Source organism: Pelmatolapia mariae, linkage group LG20 (genome assembly GCF_036321145.2).
Source record: "Pelmatolapia mariae isolate MD_Pm_ZW linkage group LG20, Pm_UMD_F_2, whole genome shotgun sequence".
Lineage (NCBI taxonomy): Eukaryota > Metazoa > Chordata > Actinopteri > Cichliformes > Cichlidae > Pelmatolapia > Pelmatolapia mariae.
The window spans coordinates 6748565-6767248 of record NC_086244.1 but is presented as its reverse complement, the minus strand read 5'-3'; the positions used below and the strand labels follow the sequence as shown (position 1 = coordinate 6767248).

At 41.8% G+C, this 18684-nt stretch overlaps 1 protein-coding gene across 5 annotated transcripts in view; it reads left to right on the top strand.

Moving 5' to 3' along the window:
• The first annotated feature begins 288 nt into the window (after positions 1–288).
• The window catches only part of agap2 (ArfGAP with GTPase domain, ankyrin repeat and PH domain 2), a 34697-nt gene continuing 16301 nt past the window's right edge, over positions 289–18684 (top strand). For 2 of the 5 annotated variants that reach the window (XM_063464652.1, XM_063464651.1), the window contains exons 1-2: positions 289–567; positions 15035–15093. In XM_063464652.1, coding sequence (XP_063320722.1) covers positions 405–567; positions 15035–15093 — 222 coding nt within the window. In that variant the 5' untranslated portion in view covers positions 289–404. Of the gene's footprint in view, positions 568–7268; positions 9615–15034; positions 15094–18684 lie in introns of those variants that run through there. The other 3 variants (XM_063464649.1, XM_063464648.1, XM_063464650.1) reach the window with 2 other exon arrangements.

Genomic DNA, 18684 nt, shown 5'->3' with positions numbered 1-18684 from the left:
ATAATAAACTGTGTCTCAGATTATGATGCTTTATAATATACTTTCTTTGGTAGTAACAGTTAGGGTGTTATGTGAGTTACATGGACGCTTCAGACGCCTTTTCTGTCGTGTGAAATGACAGCACTCCGAGCCGCCTCACAGTGAAGATTTGAAATAAGGAAGTGAATTCAGTTCAGTTCAAACCTGCAGAGGAAACTGAGACGCGCATTGTCGTGATCTGACTTTGTGGTCTAGAAAGACAGAGCGAGAGAGAGCGAGTGAAAGAGAGACACCCCGAGCCGCCTTTGCTTCTTGTTTCTGCTGCATCTGTGCGTCTGGAGCTCTTCTTGTGGAACAAACAGCCAGGAGTTCAAATGGGCTGAAGCAGCTGTTTGCTTCACTTTACCACCGATCCATGTGTCAGGATGACCAGCAACAGCAAAACGGTGAACTCCGCTGCAATAAAAGCAGAGATCAAGAGGCATGATTCCCTCCAGACTGCAATCAACAGACTGGCCAAGCAGTTTGAAAGGGTGGGGGATCAACAGCTGCGCTCGGGCCTTAAAGTTTACCTCCACAGTATTCAAGGTAAGCTCCTCTTTCTTATGCTTGGCTGCTCTTTGTGATTGACCTTTACCTGTAAACTGCCAAAGCTGTTGTCACAATAACAGGATATTCATTTTAGTGTTATTCTTGGCGTGTTAACGTGGCAAAACAGCTTACAAATGATAAGTTTCTCTTCCTTTTATACGTTTTAATGCTATGGTGGGTGAGAACAAGACAATGTAGGTGATTTATATCTTCCCCTTCACTTCCTGTGTCAGTCGGTGTGACTCTTCAGTGGAAGAGAGGCTCATTTCCATTATCGTTTTACTCTGAGGGAAAGAATTTACCACCTTGCTGCTGGTGTGTACTGGCATTTATTTATCAGCCAGGCTCTGGACATGGGCAACCAATGGCGACACCTCCTCAGCAGCCATCGCCATGGCAGCAGCATAAAACCTGCTGTGCGGCCTACTTCCTTTCTGCCAATCTGCAACTGCCCTCAAAGCCACTTCCTTTCAAATAAACAGGCCTTACATGTAACGCTGATCAGTTTTACATCATTTCCTCATCCTACTTCCCACCTTTTCTTGTTAATGTGACACGAGTTACTGTTGATCTACCTGTGATTTTGTTTTTAGATTTCTGTGGAAAGGTAGTGCACAGTAAGTGAGATGTAAAAGTAGGGGAAGTACTAAAATTGTATTTTAAGTTAAAGGAACAAGAGCACAAAAAAGCTTTTGTCACTGCTGCATTGAAAGGCCCCGGCTTCACAATTTGATGTTGCATTGTCAGTTCAGTTCACTTCAGTTTTTATGTGTATAGTGCCAATTCACAACAACAGTTGGCTCAAAGTGCTCAATAAATACTTAAAGCACATTTAAGTATGCCAATTAATTGTACTCACTATATAAGTAGGGCAAGGTCAATTTAGTGCATGGCAAACACACAGCTCATCTTAATCTCAGCTAGCCTAACCACTGCATATTTAAGAAAAAGCAATCAGAAACCAAACACGTTCATGTGTTTTCATTTCCTTTCATGTAATTAAGTAAATCCTAAAGAAAAGGTCAAATTTGACTAACCACACATTTATAAAACTGATGATTAGGAGCCTCAGACATCTTAAGCAAAAAGTCTGACTTAATGTGGAAGTTAAGTCAGCCTGCTCTTACTATATTTGACTCTTTAAAGGCACAATACCTTCACATTTTGTTATTAGTTAAGATTCAGAGAACTTGCTGAGATGCTTTCCACTGATTTCCGTTTCTGTTTAACACTAGTGGCGTCACAAACAACAGGAGTAGTAATGCAATTTCCTGAAACATTTGAATGATAAATTACTTTTCTGCGATTCCCACACTTTGGTGTTACTTTCAGCCCCACCTCGGTACCTAGTACACATAAGAGCAGCATTTAGGTTAAAGGTTATTTTTAAATCAGTGTAATTGGCCGATGACCGGTCCACTGTGTACCCTGCTTCTCACTACCTGTGAAGGACGTGATGGACTCTCAAAGCTTTGATCACTTAGTCATTGCTTCTGTGTGACTGAGAAAAACACACACATCAAACACTTTCAGTAAGTCCTCTGTTCAGATGACGGTGGTTTATGTTGGCAATTGAGTAAAACAGGTTTTAAAAGAAAAAGAGGAAACATCTTTAGTTCTAGTTTTGGCCAGTCAATATAATTTTAGAAGTATAACAAACATGAAGAGGCTTGATATATAGTTTGGTTCTCATATTTTCACTGAGCATAGTTTTGATTTTGATACCAATTCTTTTTAGATCTTCCCCTGATGAACCGCAAACTCACACTGAAAAAACATAAAATCAAACTAAACATCTGTGGACTAAACAGGAGGAACTCAACACTCCTCGGAAACGGACTGAATCGAAAACAAAAGTGGAAAAATGAACTAATGAGAAATTTACCGTTAACTAGCAGTGTGGTGAACTGTTTAGTCTGCTGTGACAGCTAGAGGAGTTTCAAGATGAAAGGAAACGCTCACATGGTGTCATCCTGTGCAGCTGTGGATGAATGAAATGTGCAGTAGTACGCGAGTAGTATCAGTCTCTCTTTGCTGCCCACAGGCCCACAGACCGACTGTGAGAGGCAATATTTTAAAGGATATTTTGATATTAAACAACGTACACAGTTCAGTTCACTGACCTCTTTTTATAAGGCCGTGTATCTGCAAACTGCAGATGTCTGCAAGCTGTTAACAGTTCCGTCCATAGCCTGTACTTAAAGACAGACGACAGATCACCATTAAAATGGGAATGGCTGAGACTATGCTTGCATAGAGACCAGGGGTGTGGATTTGAGGCATCTAGTTCCCGAGCATAAATCCTCTCAACTGCTGGGCTGGTTTTCAAAAAAATAAATAAATAAATAAAAAATATAATATCTATCTATCTATATATATATATATATATATATATATATATATATATATATATATATATATATATATATATATATATATATATATATATATATATATATATATATATATATATATATATATATATATATATAGATGTATATTGATATATATATATAGATATATATATATATAGATATATATTGATATATACATATATATATATACATATACATATATATATATATATTGGTAACTGATGGCTGTCTAGCCACCTACTCCCCCCATGAACTGACCTTGTTATTTTGAAATAGCATTAACTTACTAATTAACAGATCCAGGCTGTTAAGGTTAGAGTTAGCTTTCGGTCTGAATATGAATTCTAAGCATCTATATTTTTCTTTAGCTTTCATCATCATTAAGTATTAGAGCCAGTCCCAATGAATTTTGTCCATTAGATTTAAGCCAAAATTATCGTGTAATTTAGCCTACAAAAATGAATTTTATCTTCTAATTTTTTGCTGTAAAATTAAGCTTGAAAAGTGAAAAAAAAGTATATATACATATCTATTTTGATTTTTTTGTAATAAGAATTAAGATATTCAGTTAACTGAAAATAGAAATGTTTAATTCCTGTATTGTAAATCTCTAGTCAAGGCCTATCTGCAGTACCTTCATGGTCCACAAGGGGGCCAGAGAATGCACTTTGGGATTAACTGACCTAATGAATTCAACCACCCTCTCAAGTCAATCATAGCTATCATTTGCTAACCTTGGTCATCACCTTAGAGTTGAGAGAAGTTTAACTTGGGGCTCGCCCATTTTTTCTTGCTCACAGTTCTTTTTCGTGCCATTGCTTCAAGTTTCAGAATCTTACATTTCTTTGGTCACCATTCTTATCTTTCTCATATGATTAAAGCTAAACTAAGCAGAAATCTAGAAAAGGCAAAAATACAAACCCAAGCAGCTCTCCTCCTCCTTTTTCTTCATGCATCTCCTCCCAGAAAAGCAGAGTCCTGTCCAAGTGTGTCACAATAAATAAAAGATTCGTCTCTTAATTTTGTTTCTTGTAGGATTGAAACTCCACCCTATCAGGTGAAAGCCCTTTGCTTAATCCATTGTATCAACACAACACAACCAGATAGATTTTCTGATGCCTGAAAACAGATCCAAGAGGAGGTGCAGTCGGGTTAGACCACATTATTATCATTTTTTCCCTCTAATGAAAAAGAAAAAATCACAACCACTGCTTTATTCAGAGCAAATCTCAATTATGCACACTTTTTTATTTTCTGTAAAATAACTCATCTAAAACAATCGGATCTTTGTTCACTTTAAAAGTATGGAAAAACTTGGGGAAAATGCATTTGAGCAACATGGCGTGTCATTTCGCCCATTCAATTAAGTGAAACACAGCTGTTAACTTTTTGTTTGTCACTTAACAGCTCAACAAGATGTGCAAAAACCAGCAATCCCACAGTTTTTAGGTGGTTTCCATTGTCATTTGGGTCACTGATGATGAGCTAACCAGCATTGTTTGAAGTTTGTCCTTCTGAATCTTTGTACTCAGGTGATGAAAACTAAGCACTTTGACAAACACACACTGAAAATTATATAGGTTTGTGTTTCCAAAAATCTATTTTATTCTCCTAACATAAAGGGTAAGGGTATAGGGTTGCTGGGATACTGTGACCTAACGGGGTTACATGTTAGCCTGTTGCTCTGCTCGTCTGTGAACTGAAGGTCAGTAGGCTCCCTGATGGATTCTTTTGAGCTTTGAGGTCTTTTTAGGGCCTGGCAGATCTTGACACACTCTCAGAGGCATCCCCTACCACTAAAAACATTCAGCTGAATTTTTTGTGTAATTAGGCTGCTGGAGTGTTGGCGCTGTAGTGAGGATCAAAGTCAGCGTATCCTCGGCGGGGGCCTGGATCTGTGTGTGTGAGAGTTCACTGCTGCTAAAAAGAGAGCCACCACTCGTTTGGACTTAATAAGCGAGTGGGACGTGGTCGACTGACTGTGTGCCAAGGAAAAGGCTGAAAAAAGGCAGAGGCGAGGCGGAAGAAAAAGGTGCTCCTGGGAGCTAAATGAAGACATTTAAATGTGAATCTGACGGATGTTCACTGCAGCATGGCAGCAGAGCGAGAGGCTGAGGTGGGGGGAAGAGAGTGAGGGCAGCTCATAGTGAAGGAGAAATAAAAAATCACCCAGCATGACCACTGCCCTTGGCCACTGTCCATCTGACAGCACCCGCTGCATGAGTGTCAGTGTGTGTGTGTTTGTCTGGGGGTAGCTTTGTCTGCATGCATGCCAGTGACAGTATTTATGTGTGTCTGCCTAATTTTGTTTTACATGTGGGTGTCTGTTTCCCAATAATGAGATTCACCAACTGCAGCACCCCAGCCTGCACTTTAACTCCCACTGGCATGTCGTGTCCCTACTCGCACTTGTTAAAAATGGATTTTACACTCACATAATGTCACAACTCGGTGTGTGTGTCATTTTAAAAAGCAGCTCAGCTTGATCTTCCTGTCTGAGGTTTTTTATCGCGACTCCTCTTCGGCGTTTGATTCATCGGCCGCCGCTCCTCTCAGGTCGTGCGTTTTCCCCTTGAGCCAAAGGCTGGTTGTCAGAGGTCCTTTGTATTCAGCACGAGTAGTTATTGCCCTGTCGCTGACTGTGGAAGGGAGGGGGAGCGGGCTGAGCAGGTGGACAGTCACATCCTGTATTATGGGATGATGGTGGGAGGCTGAGAGTGGTGCAACCGTGCCGGGAGACATCCTCTGATTTCCCTTTTTTTTAAGTCAGAGAGTAATTAACACAAAATTACACCCGGTAATAACTCACGAGATGGATGTGTAATCATGTTTGCTGCAGTGCTTCTGGTGTTGCACACAGCATAATTGCAGCAGTTCCTCTTACGCTTTCGTCTTCGCCGGCGAGATTAAGATCAATCAGCAACTATTTTGATATTAAATTTCAGTTTTGAAGGAGAACAATGACAAAAATCTATCTTTCAATCTGCTCAAATGTGTGAATTTTCTGTCATCAGAGTGAATATTTGGAAGTTTTTAAACCAATTATTTTATTATATATGGCATTTCATTCAGATGTTCTTGCATTTTTGCACTAGTTTCCGAACAGTAAAGGTGTAATTATGAAAATAGCAGACAAGTCTTTTTTCCACGTGTTGTTTGTGCAGAAGTTTCACTCACAGGTGATTTCCTGTATCTTAAAACACAAAGAAAACCTTTTCATCACATGAAAAAAATGCAAATAAAACATGTGTGATTAATTATTCTGGTCATATTTTCCACTCTGCGGTTCAAAAATTGATGTCCAATACCCTCTTATCCTCTCATGCTGTGAGCCCACCCACTTCTGCTAATGAACACACGCTGTAAAAGGCAATACACTACAGATCAATACACTCACAGGAAATCTCTTTCACTCACACACACACACACATGGACACACACATGTTCACAAAGACTGTTTTTTATATCCAGGGAGCAATTGTGATAAAGAATGTACAGAGGGAAAGAAGGAGGAGGAGGAGGAGGAGGAGGAGGAAGGACATGGAGGAGATGATTATGCCACCAGAGCCAGGAAGATTGTAACACCTTAGCAACAAACAAGCCAAGCCTCCTACTGAGGAGGAGCTACACGAAGCCACACACACACACACACACACACACACACACACACACACACACACACACACACACACGCGCACACACACGCACACACACACACACACACACACACACACACATAAATAGACAGCTGAATGATCTTGATGAAGATTTTCTGGCACTTGGAAAACACACCCAGCCTGAGTGCCTTTTTTTCCTTCTGCACACAAACACACAAACACACACACAAACACACACACACACACACACACACACACACACACACACACACACACACACACACACACACACATACACACATACACACACACACACACACACACACACACACATACACACACACACACACACACACACACACACACACACACACACACACACACACACACACACACACACACACATACACACATACATCCTTTTCCCGCTCTTTGTCATTCCCGGCTGAACCCTGCACACTTGCCTCTCCTTACCACTGATCTCTTCTCCTGCAGCCTCCCCTCATTTAGCAGGTCCAGTTTGTGTGTGTGTGCATTGATGATTTACCACCAGTCCCTGCCTCTCACCCCCTCCTCTCCTCTCCGGCATACAGGGAGAAAGATGGAAGGGAGGGGATGGGGATGAGCCGTAAAAAAAGCAGGGACCCTGCACCGTCTGAGAGGAGCAGCAGGAGAAGCAGAGGGAGAGAAAATAGAGGAGGGGAAGGCGATGGAAGAGAAGCAGGATCGCTCTGCATTGTATGGATCGCCTATTGGAACAAGGAGGGGCATGTAGAGGGAGGGACATCAGAGATTCCTATCAGTGAGCGGAAAGGAGAGAGAAACGCAGAGTGCGAGAGAGAAGAGCTGTGCATGTGTGAGGGTGTGTTGCATGTGTGTGTGTGTGTGTACGTGATGCGATTTGGACTCGCTGAACCTGTGCGACGGTATCTCTGTCAGAAGGCTTCACAGGCAGTCGAGGAGCTGTGACTCGCCTCAGCGTCTCCACTTGTGCTTGGCGCCTGATGCGCTCACAGGACACTGGCTGCCCAGGAGACAGAGAGAGGGGCGTGATGGCCGGACGCGCCCTCGCTCGGTCATGCATTTCCCCAGATTTCCATCCATCCTCTGCTCCCGATCCCCTCCAGCCCTCATCGGTGTCCTTCCTGTGCGTCTCCGTGAGGCTGCCTGCCTTTTTGCCGCCGCGCTCTCTGAATGGATGCTGCTGTCAACACGCATGTGAGGTGTGCAATGAGAGCCCATGATTTGGACTGGACTGCATTCAGCTCTGGAGGTTACTTTGCCATGCTGCTTTAGGGTGACGCTAATGAATCTTTAAAGACTTCACCTTTTCACTTTACAGCTGCTCTCCAGTACATCCTTGATGACGTATGATGCAGGGCAGCTGTTATTCCGAATGAATCAAGATTTTTGAAGCGGTTGGACTGAGCAACATGTAAGCTGAGGGAGTGCTGCACATAAAATAAGGTCATGTAAATGATTACCATAAAGAATGAGGCATCAGACACCATAATGAAGATATTTTTGTCTCAGTGGCTGCATGCATGTGTTGTGGATACATTTTAATTGGGTGTTTTCTAGGAACAAAAGAGCTGCTTTCACTGTACTGACAGTGGTCCTGAAGGTTGTCAGGAAGGGTGGATTTTGTTTTTGAATCACAGAGAAATGACAATTAGAGTGAGAGAAGAAATCCGTGACAGAAATTAAAATCCGAAACAAAGAAAGAGGGATTTGGGGGATGGATGAGCCCAAGAGTCTCTCTGCTGTTGTGTCTTCCGAGGAGAAACTTAATCTTCCTCCGTGTAAGTTTTTCGTCCTTGTCGTGTTGTCAGATTGTTTCACATCCGAACACGCTGGCAAAGCGTCAGTTGTTCATGTTGCTCTGTCTGGTTTCATTCATCTACTGTGCGTCTACTGAAGCCTGACCACATGAGCGGAGGCGGCGCCCTGCAGCAACGCACCACCTACCTCATTTCCCTCACCCTGGTCAAGGTAGAGGCTGTGGAAGAGAATGGAGATGAGGCCAAGAACAGCAACCAGGGGAAGGAGGTGGAGGCCAGACCAGGAGAAAGGCCGGGAGATGAGAGAGTGGAAGCTGAAGGTGGAGCTTCCACACAGACTGAAAATGGAGCTGGAGTGGTTTTAGGGGAACCACAAAGAGCTGAAGATGCTGTCATTGTGAAAGGGGGCACTGATGAACTCAAGGAAGGAGAGAGGAGATCCCTCAGCCCTCTGACAGATAAACTACCCTCAAATGTCCCCAGTAAAGTTGCTGAAAAGCCACCATGCAACCTCTCTATCCCCTTACCCGCTGAGAGAGTCACAATTCAGAAGACAAAGTCAGCAGACGAAGTCGAGAAGCCGTTTTCCAGCCCGGAGGCAAAGCAATGCAGGTCTCCATCTCTAACCACAACACCCCCTATGGAGGTGGCCGAACCCAGCCGCACCCCAACCAGGACCAGCCTCCCTATCCGCCCTGCAGGACAGCGGCCCGTGAGCCTGCTCAAGTCTCACAGCAGCGTGGCCACCCGCGGCCGCGACTTCCGGGAGGGTAGAGAACGCAGCCCTACCTCAGCCCAGAGCCTCGATCGCAAGGACTGCCGCGTGACGACGCGCTCGCCAGGCCCCTGCAGGGCCTCCTGGGCCGAGGCGAGCAGGACCGAAGGATGGCGGGACCTGCAGGATGAGGCTCAAACTGGAATACAGCTGGAGATTGGAGGTGGCATGGCTGCAGTGATGAGAGACATCCCCAGAAAGGACAGGCTAAAGAGCGGCTCAACCTCCCTACCTGCACCTCCTACCCAGGCTCCCAAACCGGCTCGCAAAGGCAAAAGCCGCACGCTGGATAACAGTGACCTGAACAGCCTCTCTGAAGACCTGGGCCTGGCAAGAGAAGCTCAGCAAGGACAGCAGGGCCAAAGAGGCTCTGCTAAAGACAGAAAGATGCTCAAGTTCATCAGTGGCATTTTCACAAAGAGCAGCTCGGGGGCAGCAGGGTCATCCTCCACAGCGCCTCCCGTCTATATACAGAGAGACTCCAGTGAGGAGGAAGGTAGGAGGTCACAAACACATCATCACTGTCACCTCTTCAACTTCAAATCCATCCTTCAGACAGGGACTCCTGTATGCAGCCAAACATTTATCAGCCTAGCCCCTTCATCTGTGCACAGGCATCCATTAGAAACGATTTGGGTGGGGTGGGGTTGATCTTTTTAAAGAAGCCTGCACAGAATCTATCTGCAGGCTTTAACACTGTCACGTTTCCCCAAAGCCATGTGCGTCTGCAAATTAATGATAGATGAAGTTCTTTGATCTGAGGATTGACAATAGAATCATCTTGGACAGTTTTAACCTAATTCCCCTCAGAGCGCGGGGCCAATTTCACATCGCTAGAGGGGTAATCTGCACGCACAAACACTGACACTAACACCCCCAACACACACACAGTTAAGCAGTGTTCCCAGCATGGCTTTAAGTCTCCTAATGAAGCCAAAGGGGAGAGGAGCTGGTGGTTGGATTGCGTCGCTCCATAAAGCTGGAACGATTAGAAAAGAGGAAGACATAAGATGATATTCGTTCACCCACGTCAAAAAAGGGAAGCGAGGATTCACAGCTAATCAAGAACATTTCTAATCTTGTCTTTGATAGTCCACCCACTGCATGATCTGCCACTATAAGGAGCTCGTTTTTTTGGGGGGTTTTTTTTGCACCTTCTTTCTCACCCTCTTTGTCTCCGTCAGGTTGAATTTAAATTCACGTGTGAACCTCGCGTGTGCCTGTTCTAAGCTTCAGGATTGTTGGGTTGCAAGTTGAGTGGCTGCAGCGTACAACAGTGCATCTCTTTCACCAACATGTTTGCTCAAAGACGAAGCGAGCCTGTGGGAGCCAGCGAGCGAGACAGTGTGTGTGTGTGTGTGTTTATGCATTCATTCACTCATTGTGTATTCACACTGTTACACATGCACACTGTGGATTCACTCAAATAGTCAGACCAGCCTCGCCGACCGTGCACACACACACACACACACTCACACACACATTCACACACATACTCAAGGCAGGAGGAAGTGTTGCCATGGCAACCGGCAGGACTGCTGCTTCTGCTGCTGCTGCTATAGAGCCTGATGAAACATAGGGTGGAGGAGGTGTGCTGGTGTGTGTGCGCGTGTGTGCATGTATGTGTGTGTGCAGTGACACATGCTTGAGAGACAAAATTTCCTAAAAACAGAATTAAGTTTTGGATGTCAGCTACAGGCTGCACATGAGGGATGTGAGGGATCACTCGTGATTGGTTTGGAGAGGGGACTGTGGATAATTGGCTTTACGTAGACATGTGTGTGTCGAAGCAGCAGAAGGATCACATTGTCTGATCGTTTTTGGCACCAGCAGCAGGCCATAAAGAGAGCTTTGAGTCAGAAAGACAGACAAAGACATGCAAAGTCTGTGTGTGTGTGTGTGTGTGTGTGTGTGTGTGTGTGTGTGTGTGTGTGTGTGTGTGTGTGTGTGGTAGGAGTTGGCCTTTTTCTGAGGGAGCCGGCTACAGCAACAGCTCGTGTGTAAGTGCCTTTTTTAATCGTGTGAAACACATCATCGCTGTGTGTGGTGTTAGACTTAGAACCAGGCCTGAGTTTAATCATCATCTGTTTTTGAAGGACACATCACACATTCACACTGAGGATAATGGGCAGTGTATCTATCAGGGTAGTCTGCCAAAACCTCCCGGTCTCCCGTTGTCTTCCTCTAGTTCCTTTCCTGCTTTTGTATTTTCTGATAAATGCTTTTTCTTTATCAGAAAACAAAAAAACAAAAAAAGGAGAACACAGGCAGTGTGGCTCCTGAATCAAGAGTAATGCCTACCATTATAAAACCTGAAAAACCTTGTGGAGGCATTAGTGGTCCTTAGCAACTACTGCAGCTTGAAGCTGAAGATTCAATGTTGTTTGAGAGTAAAGCCACTCTGCAGCAATCTTGGTTGCGAACCAAGATATTCTACAATCAACCCACAGCAAGAAGAAGTGTAAAACTTTTTTTACAGCTCTGCAGCTGTGCGTACTGATCTCCATCAGGCACCACAGTCATCACTGTTTCAGGCTCCAGATCTTCATCTTCAATCTTATCGGACTATTTGAGGCTAACAAGACAAAGCCCCTATCTGCCTAAGACTATGTACCTCCACCAAGAATGAAAATGTCCTCCACACTATGCATCAAGACAATATTTCCCAGTTGTTTTTCAATTTGATGCATATTTGCGTCCATAAAGTCCAAAAGTTAATCAATTCCAAGTTGGGCAAGTCCCCGCCTCTAAAACTGTCGTCCAAAGGACTCCATAACTTTTCCCTGCTAACAAAGAAAGAGTCATAACCACCTTGATGAGATGGAGATGTTAAACTTCTACAAAGCGTGTGCAGGATTAATGGCATCACGGCTTCAGTCCAGAGTGCTACCTGTCAACTAAGGCTGCTTGACACCTGCTAAACATCAGAATTAATGCTGCTACCGTGCACATGTTTATCCTGGCTTTAGCATTACAGTGCACCCAATCTGAGCAGCTACCATGTCAGCAGACTCTATTGTCACCTTAATACATACACCTAACAAAAATATGAATCCAGTCTAACATGACAGTCGTTCAGTAAATCCTTTTTTATGAGATGTTACTGCAGGACTGTCGTGTTTCACTCCTCTAATCTTTGTAAACACACTCTGTATCTGCATGTGAGTTTGCAGATATCTGTGAGCAATGTTTGGTCTCAGAAGCTTTTTGGTTGCTGTTTGTTGTCTGAGCCGTATAAACCAAGCATGTTTGACTGGGTTTGGCTGCATGCAGGTAAACAATCCATGAGGAGAGTGGAGAAAAAAAAAGAGAATTTTGAGCCAAGCACAATGTTGAAACCAGCATTTGACCTGTCTGCAGCCTGAAACAAACCCTTAGCTCTCTTTCCTTCCCTATAAGCTCTGTGATCTCTGATAGGCTAAAAGTGAGATGACCATAAAAGGGCCACACTGATGTAATTATTTGAAACTTGGCCATGTTTAATACAAGTGTCCACCATCGTAACAGTATGACAAAAATTACAGGAAAGCATAGCAGGTTCCCTTTGATGTCTGCATTCATAGTAAAATTGTAAAATCACATGCAGTCTGTGAAACGGGAAGTTCGGGGCAAACTATCAGGTCTCGAAACATCTGCTGGTTACACCGGAAGCCCTGAAACATCAGCCGCTGCCCCCAGAGGATAGGTCATTAGGCAAGCACTGATGGGTTCCCAGACAGAGCACCTAAACTGGCCACTGATGCTTTTTATGTCTCTGAATCAATTTTTCTGTCTGTCTTTCCCTCCAATGGCTCTGGAGCTGCAGCTGGGTTTCTGGGTGTGGGCATCGCATCATATCGGGTGTATGCCACCTCTTTTGCCCAATAGGAATGCTGGCACAGCTGTCTGCGACCAAACTACTGCAGACGACTGTGTGCCACAATCACAGACACAATTTCAAGCCAAGTTTGCAGTTAAAATTGGCCCCTGATGATTTTAGAATTAGTCGATTAGATAAGTCGCTGAAGAGGAAAGGAACCTCAAATAACTTTTCATATTTTTTTTATTTGTCCAGTAATTCCTGCCGTTTAAATTCATTATCAAATGAAAACTGAATTTTTTGAATTTTGAGCTGTTGACCAAACAAACCAGACATTTATATGATCTTGGTCTCTTGACTTTCTATGACATAGACAGATACATGCATAGATTATGAGTTTTAGTTTTAACGATAACCTTCCTTTAAACTTGAGAATTTTAAAACAAACTTCTTATCACAGCATAGCGTGTAAAGTATTTAATATATGACTGTAGTCACCGTGTGTCCCACTGAACTTGGACTCAAAGCCTCGAAGATGGACAGACTAATAAAATATACACAAACTTTGCACAGCAGGTCACATTATCTCTCGGTTAATACCATTATATACACACTCAAACACACACACGTAGAAAAACATATTTAGTATACACATTCAGTAATGTATATACCTTTACATATTGTACATATATTTATTACTTTTTAGATTAGCCATTTTTATATTTTGCTTGTTTTACATTATTGTATTTTGCACAACTCTGTTGCTTGTGAAGCTCGCACACAAGAATTTTACTCACATGTACTGTACCAGTGTACCTGCACATGTGATGTGACAATAAAAGTGATTTGATTTGATTTGATTTGATTTAAAAATGCTCCAGAAGGCAGAAATTTGGTGTAGATGTCCAGTTCAGTGGCTTCACTTAGCAGACAGGTAGCAACTGCACACCGGTCATTTAAGATAGCCAGGCCCCTAAGTTTAATCCAAACTGGTGATATACTAGAATTTAGGTATATCATGTAAAAACAAAAAGGCAGTTTTATTTCATATAAAGTCCAGATAATAACATTAGGTTAAAAAAAAACCCAAACGAGCCCTTTAAGGCACAAAGGGTTGAAGATAAGGAACACAGAAATCCACAAAAGACAAGCAGACAATCCAACAGTGACAGAGGGAGAGCGGAGATTATGTATAGACAGAAGGCTGATTGTAAAACGAGAGGCATGAGGGAATAAGGCACAAACAAACAATCACAAAGCAGATGAAAGGAACAAAAAGCAGGTAGTAAAACCAAAACAGGGCATAGGAGAGCACTGAAACACAAAGGCTGACACTAAACAAGGAAGACGGGGAAAAAACAAGTTAAAGACCTCTAAAAACTAAAACAGAAATCAGCTAAACAGACCAAAATGTTTTTTTTATTTGTTTATTTTCATATCTGGCTGTAAACATGATTTTCTTCATGACCGTATAGTTATTACTCGTGGGGGGTCTTGGGAACTAATTGGTTTTGCAGGCAGTTCATTAGAGGAATCACTGTTTTTTGGCACTTCTGTGTTTCTTGTTTGTTTGTTGTTTACCTCTTTAGGCTGCTGCTTGGTAGAAACTGTGCCAGCTGTCAGGCAGAAAAGCGGTTGAGTCACTGAAGTTATTCTATTTTGGTGATCATACTTTACTTTCTCTCATATGCCATTTATAGCTGTTTCACCTCCGCATGTGTCCAGGTTATAACTTCATCATGAGTCAAATATAAATATATTTAGCTGTAATTTCTTTTAGTTCAAACCTAAAAAAGTGCCTGACATCTTTGAGCAGCAGCAAGTTGAACACTAAAGGTTTCCATCGCTCAGCGCACAGCTGCCCGTCATTTCCAGCACGGGGAGAGCAAAGTGGATAAAGAGCGGTGTGGCTCCACCTTGTTGGATCCCCCGTCGTGACTGAAAGGTTATATTCATTAAGGCGACCTGCCAGGCCACACGTGAGGCCAGTCACGCAGCAGCTGTGTGATTTATTGCCCTCCCACAGGCTGTTAAGATGGCTGCCCTTTTTACTGTATATAATCTAAATGATGTGTCACCGCCTCGCTGACTGTTTGTCCCTGTCTGTCTCTCTCTAGTAAATATTGCCAACAGCCAGGAGTGGACGCTGAGCAGATCCATCCCGGAGCTGAGACTGGTGAGAAAACCCCCTTCACTGCCAGAGCATTAGAAAAAGAGGAATTTATTACAGTAATTTATAGTTAATTATCTGTATTGGAGATGAGGCTAATGCAAAACATATATGTGTATATATATATACATATGTATATATATATATATATATATATATATATATATATATATATATATATATATATATATATATATATATATAAAATGAAAAATGAAACAGTCATCAGTGAACCACTTTGAAGAGAAGACTTTTAGAAACAAAATATGTCACATCTTATGTTCTGCTGTAAGATTCTTCTTCTGGTGTGTTAAACAAATACTAAAATTACACAATTTTTGGTACAACATACCTCTAACCTTAATCTGAGATTTTAATTTGAGATGAGAGAGGACCCTCGGGACAAAGAGGGAAACAAAATAACAAAAAAGCTGCAAATTAAAATCCAAAAATTAGCAAAGACCAAAGGAAACAAAGCAGGAATCCAAAACAAGCACCAGGTAAACTGGAGGGATGTGCTATAAAGCGAGAATTATGGGTTAGCTAGCTAAAAGAGCTTAAAGTCAGTTTTTTCAGTGTCATAAAAGTGGCTCTCTCTTTACATGTTAGATCACCACGGTAACTGACTCTGAAGACATCACCTGATGTGTAACAGGTTCAGAGTTTTTGGTTAAAATCAGATGAGAAAAGTGTGATATTGTTTCTCTGCTGCAGGAATCTCATTTATATATGTGGCTTATTGAGCCGTACCATACCAGCATCACCAAATGAATCAGTACTCAGTGTACTCAATGTACAGGTAATAAAAAATGTTTCTTTGACACTGTTAGAATGAAAAGAAAAGCAGAGGCGGCACAGAACGAAAAGCAGTTACCAAAATAAAACAGGAAGTGGAAAACGCTTCGCTTGTCTCTGAACAAATAGACAAGTCAGGGGGAGGTAAGGGTAACAGACAACAGGAAGTTCAGAAACATAAGAAAGGAGAATAGATATCAAAGAAATCAAAACAGGAACCAAAAATACTGTACAAGAGTCAAGGACCGTGAAAAGCAGGTCAGCAGAGATCTGTTCGATATTACGAGCTTAAAAAGCTAAAGATGTTTTTTTTTTTTTAAGTCTCGAGTTCTGTCTGCAGGAATGAATTTCCAAACTAGGCAGGTCGTTTGTGCAGAGTAGAGAAAGTATTCAAATTCTTAAACTAAGTCAGGGGCGAGCGTAGGTTCAAACCTCAGTTCCCAATCATAATGTCATGCATGCAGAGCCCTGTAATTAATATTAATGGAACATGTTGTTTCCACATTTGCAAACCTCAGTTCAATTGGATAAACATTACAATGTTACCTTCAGAAGCAGCCTAGTTAACTGGATGACCTTTTGTAGTGTCTAAGAGTGAAACTAGTACTACTTTTTAGAGTGAAAAGTCAGAGAGTTCAATCTAATCGACCCGTTTAAGGGTGGAGCCTTTAGGCAAAGATTCAGTCATTTAGGAAGTTAAAGAACCATTTGTGAAAAAGCAGATAAGATAAGAAACATGCTCAACATTATTTCAGTCTGTTAATCACATAGAGGCAGTCCATCCAATCATCAAGCACTTAAAGTATCATTATTCAGTACAGACACTGGGAAATCACCCTGCCAGTCTGCAGACCTGTACACAAAGCAAACTGGTAATAGAGTTGTTTTATATTAAAGTGTTTTCATTCAAACTGTACAAACCCTCCTTTTAGTATGCAGACTTGTGTGCTACTGGAAAACACACAAAGCCTCCATGACTTGCATGAAAAACTACTTTGGGTAAAATAATTTTTGTTTTTCCAGCTAACTTCACTTTTTGGCCTCTCGTTCTTCAACCTCTCTGTCCCCCCTCTCTCTCTCCATCCTCCTCACTCAACTAGACACTAGAAAATGACAAAAATATAAGAGCAAGTGGGAGATGCACAATCAACAACAGTACAGCAGACTGTTTAGTTACGTGAAATCATCATCGATGAATGTGTGTAAAACAGAAACTATAGCGTTATAATTCTTGGTGAATTTAAATGTTACAGTGAATAAATGAGATAAACTGTAACCTTAAACATAAACCATATCAGCTGTACTGTAAACAAACACGGAAGCCCAATTTGATCAGAATAGGAATAGAAATTTTTAACAAACTAAAATAATAATGCACATCAGCTCCTTGGCTGGCAACTCGCAATATACCAGCAGACTAGTGGATCAGAAGGTTAAAATGAGCTAATAATCTCTGGTAATTTAAGCTATATTAGTGAACGTATTTGACACTCTTTAGAGAACAAATAAAATTAAGCAGACACAGCAATGTCCCCACATTATCAGAACAATTTGTACTTTGCTATATTTTAGTCTGTTTTAAATCTGCATCACTGAAATTAGCACTTGAGGACCTCTAAAAAGGGTCTAAATGTACCTGTGAATTAAGTAGAGGTACTCATATTGCACTGCAGTGATGCTAAATAACAATTAAAAAGCCTGGATTAAAAATGTTCTGTGAGCATGGCAAAGTATTAAAAGTAGAAACACTCAAATAGCCAAACAAGCCCTCTGACTAACATCATGTTAATTTATTTTGTAACTGTTTTTGCTGATGAGTTCATTTAAACAGCATTTTACTGTTTTGGTCGGTGGATGTGACGCTAATTTTAACTGTAACTAATCATGGTTTTCATAATGGATGCTGATGCTCATTATCTTCTCATTTGAGTTGCAGATTTTCAGACAATGGTGTGAAAATCTTCTCACAGTTTCCCACAGTCCAAAGTGAACAATGCCTTTTTTTGTTTAAACAACTGAAACTATTAAAGTAATGAAAAGGGAAGAGAACAAGTCCTCACAGCGGAAAAGCTGGAATCTTAAAAAACGGGCATTTTAGCAAGAAAATAAATATCAGAATAGCTGCTAATTGATTTTTCTGGTGGAAAATACTTGCTCATGTATATATTGGTAGTACTTTGGCTTTAGTGGAAAATCTTAATTTTGTTCACCCCCTTTGAGTGTAACTTAGTAGAAATGATATGACATGGTATTGTATGTAACCTGAGCGGTGAAATCCGCATACTGACAGAAGCATGTCTTGCAACCCAGCAACCATCTTTGCAACACCTGGGCCGTGATTTTGAACCTCCCAAATAAATGATTGGTCACTAAGGCCATAAACCCTGTACAGGATCACAAATCACAACAGATAAAGACAGTCCAAAAAGCTTTGAAAATTTGTCCCAAAACTAGATTTACCCAAGAAAACAATGAGTACATTTACCTACATTCTCAGAGAGATACTAAGGTTGCCACCGCACACCTGTCTTTACTGTAGGCAGTACAACACAAAGCGGTTTTAACGATATTTTGTTATATAATTATGACCACTGATTCATAGTCCTGGACCTAAAAATTCCCACCTTTATTTTCATATCCCTAAACATTTTGTCTGTCCGCTCTCATATGAACTGACTCAGGTCCATGTAAACGACATTCCTGTTTTACAATAAAAATTAAAAAAAAAAGCGATTCATTTCCCTGCTGACACCAGACTCACAAGTTTGAGTCATATGCCACATATTTTTCACACTTTAGCCA